The sequence below is a fragment of the Leptopilina heterotoma genome, unplaced genomic scaffold (genome assembly GCF_015476425.1).
Source record: "Leptopilina heterotoma isolate Lh14 unplaced genomic scaffold, ASM1547642v1 Lhet_97, whole genome shotgun sequence".
Classification (NCBI taxonomy): domain Eukaryota; kingdom Metazoa; phylum Arthropoda; class Insecta; order Hymenoptera; family Figitidae; genus Leptopilina; species Leptopilina heterotoma.
Window position 1 is genome coordinate 1,172,102 of NW_025111203.1, and position 12,607 is coordinate 1,184,708.

Consider the following 12,607-nt stretch of genomic DNA (forward strand, 5'->3'; position numbering starts at 1 on the left):
AATTGAAGGTTTTGTATTAGAATTCGTGGTAATTTTATAGTTTGAGTCGAAGAAAAAAGATACAAAAATTCAGAATTTTCTTATAAATACTAAAAATTAAATTTTTTTCAGTACTTTTAATAAAAATTTTTGACTTTTCCCTGAATTCCCTATGTCAGAATATATGATTATTATAATTATAATAATATTAAAATTGTATATTCCAATTCATATTTTATTTTTATAAAAAGAAAATTTGAATTAAAAATATTTACGTCTATTTTTTTTAAAATTGCTAATTTTATTGTAAAAATGTGAGTGAGAAGTTGCTAATAATTGAATTAAAGAAGAATTTTAGTTAAAAAATTGTAAAAAATAATAATTGAATTGAAATGAGGAAAATAATTTTGAAAATATTACAGTAACAATATTGTTATAGAATAAAATAATGATTTTATTATGCGGTCATCTTTAATTATTATAAAACATGAAGAATTCGGTCACTCCGGGAGTCATCGATATCTTCATGTTTTATAGTTATGAAAAAATTTAATTTCTAGTTTTAAGTAAAATGTTCTTTTATTTGACTCAGACTGGTTACATTTTTAATAATTGGTCCAGTAATAATTGGTCCATATGTCAGAGAATCCTTTAAAAGATGTCATGGAAAAGTCAGGGATTTAATTTAATTGATCTTTCTTAATTTGTTAGACACCCTGAGTTTTACCAATTTCCAAGCAGTATGGAAGGAATTCACTATTTATTATTCTTTTTTTGTATAGCATATGGGAACACATCAACAAGGAATTCAACCTCATCTGCAATCGCACGTTCAGCAACATCAGTTACAGACATCGATACACCAGCCACACATTCATCATACATCTCACATGCAGTCCCCACATCAACAACACATGGAACAACATTTACACGTTCAGCCTCAGCACAATCAAGCTCAACTGCTTCCCTCACATCACATTCACATGCAACACCACACATCTCACATTCAGTCATTACACGACACGTCCCAACACATGCAGCACATGGAGCATCAACAGCATCAACAACATCACATGTACGGCAACGTAGTTGCCAATATGGGGTATCAGCAATATTCTCCGGCCTTGCAATCGCCGCTGCCGTCCATCGAACCTCAGAAACAGTTGCACTTCTCGCCCTACACGGATCCAGAGTCGGAGTCTAACAAGTCTTACAAGATGCCTACCGAATTGCCGTACATAAAGTCGCCTGGTATGAACAGACGGGACTTGAAGTTCCTGGAAAGCGCTGAGAATAAGGAGAACGCATTATGTGTTGAGTACAATGGTCCTGTTGAGGAGAATATGGTGAAGCAGGAAGAAAATTTGTATGAGGATGAAACACTTGGTACTGCACCATTGGCGGTGGAGAATGAAACGTGCATTACAGAGGCATTCAATACACATCTCACCAGTTCAACACCGATTAATCACTTTAAAGAGTCCTACAGAGTTAAGGAACGACATCAGTTGCATGGAGATGGTGGCCCTCCTCCAACGTGAGTTTTTGGAACTTTTTATAACAAAATTTCTATTCGTATCTATACAGAACATTCACCGAATATTTTTAACATTTAAAGTCACTCCAGTTTTAGCAATTAAAGGGATTTTCTGGTACAGAATTGGTAAAAAAAACACACTTTTTTAAACTCTTATTGTAAAAAAGGTATTATAATTATTTAAAAAATTCCTTTTGGATATTGTTACATATTACAAGAAGAGAATTAAAAAAAAAATGTTTGAGTATTTTTAGTTCATTTTCGTAATTGTAGATGGCGTCTTCCGAAAGGTACCTTTTTCGGGGACAGTTTCCGGGCAATCTACTTAACCTTCGGGGACTTAAGACCAAAAACAAAACCAAGCAACCAAAAATTCAAACGGGATTCTTTTCATAAGGGTTTTTTCTAGACAACAAACCTCAAAAACAATTTTTTTTTAATTTTACTATTTTTTATACACATTTTTCTCAAAAAATCGAAAAAATGATGTCTTTTTGGGTCAATTTATCCCCGTAGAATTTTTAAGGTTTGTTGTCCTGTTTTTTAGATAAAAAATCGAACGGTTTTTGGTTTTTTAAAATCGATTCTGTAGATTTTAAGAAAAGTGTCTTCTTTTTTTCAAAAATGTGTTTTCTAGAAAAACGAGTTTAAAGTTTTTCGTAACTTATTACAATGAGTTAAGACACTGTCATAAAAATATTGATATAACTATTTCTTCAAAAATTATTTGGGACAGTAATTTTATGATACTGAGGAACATTTTATAAAGATGTTACAGGCTTCGCATTCATTTACTGAAACCTACTATTTACTACTTTTTTTACGTTATGCTACTATTTGGGTACTTTTTTTTAGATTTCAGCCACTAAAAGCTACTATTTCTGTTTCTTTTTGAGAATTTCCACTACTTTAAATTCGCTAATACTAGAAATCAAAAAACTATTCTCAAAAATTATAATCAAATTCTTTAACACGATTCAACTATTTTCAAACAATATTCGAAATTGATAAAATTCATCAAAAATTTAATTATTTTCATAAATAATAAAATTTACACACAAATTCAATTAATTTAGAATAGCATTTTCAAAAAAATTTCGAAAAAATCAATTATTTAACATGATTTTTATACAATTATTCATAATAGTTCAAATACTTTCACTAATAATAACATTTTTCATGGAAATTCAATTTTATAAAAAAATGTTGACAAAATTCTAAGCAAGAATTCAATTATTTTCATTAATAATAAAACTCGTCGAAGAATTTCAATTATTTTTAATACTATGTTAAATTAATTTATCGAAATATTCAATTATTTTCACAAATAAAGTTTTCCACAAGAATTCAATTATTTAAAATAAAATTTTCATAATATTTATTAAATTTCGGAAAAATTAATTATTTAAAACAATGTTTATAAAATTTTTATGAAGAATTCAATTATCTTAAAAAATAACAAAATTTTTCACAGAAATTCAATTCTTTTTCAACATTTTTAAATAAAATTTTTCGCAATAATTTAATTATTATCGAAACTAATAAAATTCTTCTGAGGAATTTAATTATTTTTAAAAATTTTCATAAAAATTCTTAGCAACTATTCAATTATTTTTATAAATAATAAAATTCATCGCAGGTTTTCAATTATTTTTGATACAATTTTACAAAAATTGCTAAAAAGTGTAATTATTTTTAAAAATTTAATTTCCATTCCTCAAAAAAATCATTTATTTAAAAAAAATGTTTTTTTTTAATTATTTGGAAGAATTCAATTATTTACAAAAATATTCGAATTTTTCACAGGAATTCAATTATTTTCAAATATTTTAATAAAATTGTTTGAAAGAAATCAATTTTTTTAAATACAATTTTAATTTAATTTCTTTGAAATAATTCAATTATTCTTTTAGATTTTAATAAAATTTTTCCCAAAAATTCAATTATTTACATAAATAATTCTTGGAAAGAGTTCAATAACTGTCGATAAATAACAAAATTATTTCCGAAAATTCATTTACCTATTTTGAGACATTTTAATAAAATCGTTCCCAAGAATTCAATTATTTTCATAAATAATAAAATGCTTTTTAGGTATTCAATGATTTTCAATATCTACTATTTTCATTAAATTTTCAAAAAGAATTCAATTATTTAAAAAATTTGTTGTAAAAATTTTCGCAAGAATTCAATTTTTTTCATGAATAATAAAAATTTCTCAGGAATTTAATTATTTAAGTTAGAATTTGCATAAAATTAGTCAAAAGAAATCAATTATAATACAATTTTAATTAAATTTCTTTGAAATAATTTAATTATTGTTTTAGATAATTTAATAAAATTCTTCCCAAGAATTCAATTATTTACATAAATAATTTTTCGAAAGTATTGAATTATGTCCATAAATAAGAAAATTGTTCGCAAAATTCAATTAGTTTCATAAATAACAATATTCATTACAAGAATTAAATTATTTTTCAAAGTAAAAAATGTTTTCTTGGAAATTCAATTATTTAGAAAAATTCCAATAAAATCGTTCGCAAGAATTCTATTATTTTCATGAATAATAAAATGCTTTTTAGGAATTCAATTATTTAAAAAAAAAAATTAATAAAATGTCACACAGACATTCAATTCTTCTTAAAAATGTTAATAGAATTCTTTGTAAAATTTAATTATTTTTAAAAACTTTTCTCAATTCAATTCTACTATTTTCATAAAATTTCCAAACAGAATTCAATTGTTTAAAAAATGTTTTATTAAAAGCTGCGTAAGAATTCAATTCTTTTCATGAATAATAACAATTTCTCATGAATTCAATTATTTAAATTAGAATTTGCATAAAAAATTAGTCGAAAGAAATCGATTATTTAAAAATTTTCATAAAATTCTTCGCAAGAATTAAATTATTTTCATAAATATTTAAATTCTTTAATGAATAATAAAATTCGTTGCAGGAATTCAATTTATTAGCAGTAGGATAGGAAAGAAGTAAATATTTTTGATGAAAATTAGGAAAAAGTGAGGAAAATAAAAAATATGGAATGTAATTTTTGGCAGTTTTGTGAAGTGTCTAAAAGGAGTTTTTTGGTCATGAAGTTTAATTTTTCGATAGCTACTTTTAAATTTCTTTTTTTAGTTTGGAAGCTACTGTTCGCTACTTTTTTAAAATTAATTTTCGAGTTCGAAGTCTGGATGTTTCATTTGTTTTTTTATTTTCTTTTTCCGCCTAATAACAAAGTTCTTTCAGATCTATGAATTTGGCTCCTCCAGTTTAATATTTTTAAGTTTTCTTTATTGCATTTGTTTTTTTCACTTTCTCAAAATATTTTCTCTAACCTGCGGGAAATAAGAGTTTCAATTTCTCTTTGATTTATTAAAATTGGTTACTTCATCAAAAGTTATTTGATTCTTCTACTTTTTTTCAATTTGTTAAAATTAATATTAACATTAATGAAAATACTGGCAAAATTATCTACTTTAGTTCATTACACATTAATGTCCAAAATTGTTGCCTAGAATTCAAGATGACAAAAAATCGCTAAGCAATTGAATTTTAGAACACTTTCTAATAACGAATTTAATGATTAAATTACCTACAAAATGAAAAACGGCGTATGCACTATATTAAAAAGAATGTTCCCATGTGGTAATATGCTTAAAATAATGTATCCTTGACCAAAAGTACTTAATTAATTTGTAAACATTTCTTAAGTTGAACCATATGTTAAAGAAAGTAAAATGACCTTCATAGGATACCAGAGGTTCAAGTTGCGGATACCGATGACAAGCTAAGTGTCATCATGGAGTCAACGAAAGAATATATTTCCAGCAGTTCAGGAAGTAGCATGCACACTCGAACAACGACATTAGGTTTCACATTGACGCGAGAAGACCTTGGAACCATTAAAGAAACATCTAGTCCAGGTTTGTATTTGAATGATGATGACAAATTTTTTATATTCTCGCTAGAATATATAAACTAACAAACTAACGTCCATCCTCTAGGTTTATTGTCGAATGATACTTTACTAGCAGCGAATCAAACCTATGATCAAAACATGAGAGCTAAAATTCAAGCAGTTCATGCTCAAAGTCCACGAACTGTTCAACGGAACGTCGATCAAATAACATCGGAAATTCAAATTAATTGCGATCTTAAAAAATCAATTAATTTCAATTTGAATAATGAACCTTACAATAACGAAATAAGTGATGAAAAAGTCAATACAATGGAATATGAGGAGCAAGAACCAATGGAAGAAGTGGAAGAAGAAGTTTTTGAATTACCAGAGGGTAATATTAATCCATTTGATAAGAATTTAATCGCTGGCCTGTTGAGAAAAATCAAGTTCCCACAATCTCAACATGCGGAAGGTTACGTAAGATTGAACTGCAATTTAAATAAATTTGTGCCTTCCACTATGATTACGCTTGGTAAATATAACAAACAAAAAATTTTTATTTACATAATGAACAATTTGTAGAGATTAGTTTGTTTATTTATTTCTTTTTATTTCTCAGGAAATCAAGCATATGACTTGGATAAGTGCCTTGGAAAAGGAACGTATGGAAAAGTTTTTAAAGCCGTAGATTTACAAACAAGACAAACCGTTGCCCTTAAAACTCAAAAACCTGCTTGGGTTTGGGAGTTCTATATTGCTCGAGAAATTAAGGCTCGTCTTACGAATCCTTACATGGTTTGCTTTTTTATTATATTATTATTATTATTATTCACTTTGCAAGGGAGTAGTCTGGTGCTCGGGCCTGTTTCTAAGGTATATTTCAGGACTTTTCAACAATTAACTATATTCTCCTTATTTTATTTTTAAATGAAACTTTGCATGTAAAACTGCAATGGGTGGTAGGCTGTCGTCGGAACTAGAATATAATATTTTTGTCAATAAACAATAAAATTGTGGGCTATTGAACAAACAACCACAAAAATCGTGTTTTTATTAACAAAAAGTTAAAAATAAAAATTTCAATGAAATTGTTTGATTCTAGTTTCGACGAGAGTCAGTTTTTTATTTATTTTATTTATTTACAACATAAGATCCTGCGATCCAAAAAGGATCATAAATGGGTAACGAGAAGTCGTACAATCAGGGATTTTTATTAAAAATACTGGAAAAAATTAAATGTTTAGAATTTATAAGAAAATTCTGAATTTTTTTGTCTTTTTGTTTGTCTCATTTTAATTTCAATTCTGTTGAAATTAGTTACAATTTTAAAAAATTTAACGCAATTCTTTGAAAGTATTCAACTATCTTAATAAATATCAAATTTTTTTTCAGAAATTTAATTATTTAAAAAAAAAAATTATCATCAACATTTCAATTATCTTTATAAATAGCAAAATTCTTTACCAAAATTCAATTACATTCAGGAATTTTATAAAAAATTCAATTATTTTCAAAATTAATAATAATCTTCGAAAAAATTCAATTATTTTCAAAAAAATCTAAAAAAAATAAAAATTGTCGTCAACATTTCAATTATCTGTATATAAATGAATAGCAAAATTCTTCGACAAAATTCAAGTATTTTCATGAATTTTGTAAAAAATTCATTACAAAATTCAATTATTTTCATAAATAATAATATTTCATCATTAGAATTTAATTATTTTCAAAATTAATAATATTCTTCGAAAAAATTCAATTATTTTCAAAAAAATCTAAAAAAAAAAAATTATCGCCAACATTTCAATTATCTGTATATAAATGAATAGCAAAATTCTTCGACAAAATTCAATTATTTTCAGGAATTTGAATAATATTCATTGCAAAATTAAATTATTTTCATAAATAATTGAAAAATAAAATAATAATAAAATTTAATTATTTTCAAAAATTTTAATAAAATTCATGGCAAAATTACAATTATTTTCAAAAAATTTTCTTAATTCAATGATTTTCAATATTCTACGATTTTAATAAAATTTTCCAAACGAATTCAATTATTAAACAAAAATTTTAATAAAATTGTATCCAAACATTTAATTATTATAATCATAAATAATACAAATTTCCCAGGAATTCAATCGAATTTCTAGAAAAATGAAATTATTCTTAAAAATTGTATTAAAAATCGTCAAAAGAATGTAATATTTAAAAATTTTTTTTATAAAATTCTTTATTAAAATTCAATTTTTTGAGAAACATTCAAGTATTAAATAAATTATTTAATTTCGTATTTAAATAATTGAATTCTCGTTGTATTTTCTAATAAAAATTGATTTAAAAATTTATTTCAGTTAAAGTTTTAGATATATAATTGAATTTTGGAGAATTTAGTAATAATTACAATTTTTAGAAATAATTGAATTTTGTAAAGGCTTCAAATAAAATATCTTAATTTTTCATACTTTCAATTAAAAATTCTTTGGAACTAATTTTCTTCAAAAAGCTTCATCGAAATTTTTAAAAATTATTTAATGTTTTTATTTTCTAATGCATATTTAATTAATAATAAATTATTTAATTATTATTAAATATATTTAATATATTTAATATATTTTATTATTTAATTATTTAATTAATAATTTCTGAATAATCGTTTACGTAAAATTGAATTGTAAACAAATGGATTTGAAAATTGTCGAAGTACTTTTTCAAAAATTATTAAAAATAATTTATTTCAAGAAGAATTTTAGTGAAAAATTCTAGAAAATAATAATTGAATTGAAATGATGACAATAATTTTAAAGAAGTTACAGTAATAATATTCTTATAATGTAAAATAATGATTTTATCACTTGGTCAAGTTTAATTATTATAAAACATGAAGAAATGAAGACTCGGAGTAATCCATTTCTTCATGTTTTACAATAATATTTTTAAAGTTTATTAATTTCAAAAAGGTTTGAATTTGAATGTTTTGAAGAATTTTAATTTCTACGGAAGGATAATAATGATTAAATATTTATTTAAAAATGAAGTCATTGGTGTTTTTGAATAATTTTACAATTAATGAAATTCGTAAATAAATGTAACGGAACATTTTCTTTTGAGTATTTAATAATTTTTAGAATGAATCAGAATATTCTTTAGGGTCAGGGAAAAAGGCAAAATCAGTCAGGAAGAAGTCTGGATATCAGGGAAAAATTAGGGAAAAAGAAAATTAAATTTTTGTTGCAACCCTGTTAAAAGAAAGTCTGTAGTCAAAGATGACACCGAGGTCACAAGTCTTTCTTTCAAGTGGAGATTTTATGAATTTTATTTTACTTATTATTATTTTGAATAATTTACCTAATAACTTTTGAAAGAAAAACGTATAGAACTCGATTTTAGTTATTGATGTTGGGGGGTTTTTCATGACGTTTACCAATCTGGGGTTATTTTTTAAAAATTTAATTGCACTTTGCACCTCAAACACCAGACTACATTCTTAATTTAATTTTCTGTTGAGCGATTTCTACTGGAATTTTCTGTAATTTTCAGTTACGTGGATTTATGGACATTCAAACTGCCTATGTTGCTGATAATAGTAGTGTTTTAGTTTCTGAATACTCGAAATATGGAACTCTCTTATCAGTGACTAATCAGGTGAAAGTAGCGACAGGAAAGCCACTACACGAAGCTCTAGCAATATTTTTCACTATTGAAATGTTACATATTGTCGAATATTTACATAAATGTCAAATTATACATGGAGATATTAAGCCAGACAATTTTCTTCTCATGCATTTGTAAGTTTTTATTCGCATTTATAATAATGAAGCATTGTAATTTGAGAGTGAATAATATAAGTTTTTCTGCTTCATAGGCCAACGGAAGATGCAAGACCGACAATTCAGTTGATTGACTTTGGATGTAGTATTGACATGAGTCAGTTCCCAGAGAATACAAAATTCATGCAAGTCATTAAGACCGAAGAATTTACTTGCATTGAAATGCAAACAGGAAAACCGTGGACTTATCAGACTGATCTGTATTGTCTAGCTGCTTCTAGTCATTGTCTACTTTTCGGTAGTTACATGCGTGTTTCAAATTCAGGAGGTCGCTGGTTTATAAACTCCAAAATTCCCAGGTAAATCACATTTTTCATTTTAAACTAATTCTTTGTTTGAAAAATCGGAGCCTTTTTCCGTATTTTATATTTTTTATTTTCTACAGACGAATCTGTGATCAGATTTACTGCTTCAAGTCTAGATTTTTTCAAAACTTTAACATTGTGGTGAATTATTTTTTAAATTTATTTATTTGATGTGTAATTCATCTTAAAGGAATTTTATTTTTCGATTTGGAACACTAAAATAACTCTATTTGTTTATAAAAAATTACCGAATTTTGCATTAAAAAATAATATTTTTCAATTTAACTCTCTGCTGATGCTAACGACCGTTATCGTCAAAAATCGTCATTCTGGACGCCTGGTGGGGACTATGGGAGTTACGTTCTTTGGCGATAGAGTGGGGATAAGTTAGCATCAGCAGAGGGTTAACATAAATTCCTTAAAAGTACATATATTTGTCAATAAAATCCCAGTCTTGAAATATTTTTTTAATATAAGCTCTAGAAACTGTGAATTTTTTTAAAAAATGGTGTATAAAACTTAAATTGTTTAGAACTTTTTTAATTTAAAAATTTCTTTTAGATCCTTTTAGGATATCATTACTTACAATAATAGCTACAAGAAAGTGTAATTGGTTTTAATTCTCATGAATGTTGGTGAAACAGGGAACCAGTTCATGGAGCCTGACTCATATTAGAGTGTCTTCTACTCGAATATGAAGTCAAAAAATCTAAAAAATTATTTAAAAATTTTTTTTTACATAAAAAGAAAAAATTGCAAGATTTTTAAAGCTTTTTTTTTATTTTACAAATTTCTAAATTTACATGTAAAACAATGTTTTCAACAGCTAATAATTCCATAAATCGTGAACACAATTCAGGGTGGCCGCAAGTCAGGGAAAAACTGGAAATCAGGGAAAAGTAAGGGAATTTTGAAAATAAAATTTTGCGGCCACCCTGTAATTGTTACATTTTAAAAATATACGGCAACCTTATGATTATAAACTTTCGGGGTCTCTGATTACGAATATGATATCAGATCTCTAAATTTCAAAATGGCGGATCCAATATGGCGGACGAAATTTTAAAAAAACTCAGTCGAATTCGTTTGAAAATGCATTCTTCCATTTACTTGTGGAAAAACTGTATGAAAATGGCAAAAATCCCCCAGTAAGTATTTTCAAGACAAATTTATGAAAAATGGTACATCGAACCATAAATATCAAATTTTCCAAAATTTTTGAGTTTTCAGGCGTCATTTTAAAAAATGAAAAGGTTTTTCGTATATTTTGAAAGTGTAACAAATGAAGGCACGATATTTAATTAATTATTAAAGATAATGGATTTATAGAAGAATTTTAATTAAAGACTAAAAAAATTGAATTTTAGGGAAGTTACAAATGATTGCAGAAATTCAATTATTTTTAAAAGTAATAAAATTCTGTACAAAAATTTAATTATGCTCAAAATTTTTTTTAAATTCTCGTTAAAATTTTGTTTATTTTTGTAAAGAATTAAACTTCTACTCCGAAATTCAATCTTATTTAAAAATTTTAATAAAATGTTTATCAGAATCTTAATTATTTTCAATTATTTTCTTCAATTCAATGATTTTCAATATCTACTATTTTAATAAAATTTTCCAAAAGAATTCAATTACTTCAAAAAAAATTGTAATGAAATTCTACGGAAACATTTAATTATTTGCATAAATAATAAAAATTTCACAGAAGTTCAATTATTTACAAATTTTTTATAAATTTCTTCGCAGTACAATTATTTTCATAAATAATAAAATTCATTTTAGGAATTCAATTATTTTTTTAACTAATAAAACTCATATCAGAATTTCAATTATTTTTAATACAATTTTAATCGAATTTCTCTAAAAATTTAATTTAATTTTTCGAGGAATTCAATTAAAATTTTTAATAATTTTATTAAAATTCGTTGTATATAAATTACACTGGTTTACAGTGAAATTGTCAATCGAACAAAACAATTTTTTTTCGAATAGTAGGTGTTTTTTGAGTAAGAAAATCATAGTTTTAATTTTTTTCCCTCGTGCAGTTTTTCTGTAGCTTCAAATTTTGCATTTTCGAGGTGCGACGCCACTTAAATTTACCTGTAGGAAAATTAGCTTGTCAAAATATAATAAATGAGGTATCACTGGAAAGGTTATTAAATTACCTTTCGATCCATAGGTCACAGAATAAAATTCAACAAAAATTGAGAGAGTTACAGTCGATTAAAGATGAAATTTCATGACAATTTTGATGATTTTTAGACATTTGAGTAACTTCTACTATTTTTTTCTACATCAAACAGGAAAGAATGTTTAGGTTTTAATTTTTTTATTGATAGACAATATGATTACAATAAAATTGAAGTAATAAAATTTAGTTAAGCTCTAAAGTTACTAAAATCACTAATAAAGGATTTCTGAAATCGTAGATTTCGAATCCAATGTTAGTTTTCTAAATTTCAAAATGGCGGATCCAATATGGCGGACAAGTTTTAAAAAATCGATTAAATTCGTCTTAAATTCGTTACTCGGGGGTTTTCGGGGTCGCTGATTACGAATCTGATGTCGGATTTCGAAAATTGAAAAGGATGGATTCATAATGGTGAACGAGTTTTTTAAAATCCATCGAATTCGCACCTATTGGATCCGCCATTTTTAATTCTTGAAATCTTACATCAGATTCGTAATCAGCGACCCCGAAAACCCCCGAGTAACGAATTTAAGACGAATTTAATCGATTTTTCAAAACTTGTCCGCCATATTGGATCCGCCATTTTGAAATTTAGAAAACTAACATTGGATTCGAAATCTACGATTTCAGAAATCCTTTATTAGTGATTTTAGTAACTTTAGAGCTTAACTAAATTTTATTACTTCAATTTTTGCTGCAAATGTTTATGGGATTCTAGAAATGAAGAAAGTAGTTTCGTTCACTAAATTTAGTGTAGAATTGTCATTTTTAATCCAATCGAGGTCCACATGGGCTCAAAATTTTTGTAATCATATTGTCTATCAATAACAAAATTAAAACCTAAACATTCTTTCCTG

General features: G+C 25.5%; 1 protein-coding gene across 2 annotated transcripts in view; it reads left to right on the top strand.

Annotated features, from left to right (window-relative positions):
• The window catches only part of LOC122512290, a 30,076-nt gene that overhangs the window by 15,590 nt on the left and 1,879 nt on the right, over nucleotides 1–12,607 (top strand). For both annotated transcript variants that reach the window (XM_043628044.1, XM_043628045.1), the window contains exons 9-14: nucleotides 762–1,516; nucleotides 5,271–5,443; nucleotides 5,525–5,953; nucleotides 6,041–6,216; nucleotides 8,962–9,209; nucleotides 9,287–9,550. In XM_043628044.1, the coding sequence (XP_043483979.1) occupies nucleotides 762–1,516; nucleotides 5,271–5,443; nucleotides 5,525–5,953; nucleotides 6,041–6,216; nucleotides 8,962–9,209; nucleotides 9,287–9,550 (2,045 nt within the window). The remainder of the gene's footprint in view (nucleotides 1–761; nucleotides 1,517–5,270; nucleotides 5,444–5,524; nucleotides 5,954–6,040; nucleotides 6,217–8,961; nucleotides 9,210–9,286; nucleotides 9,551–12,607) is intronic.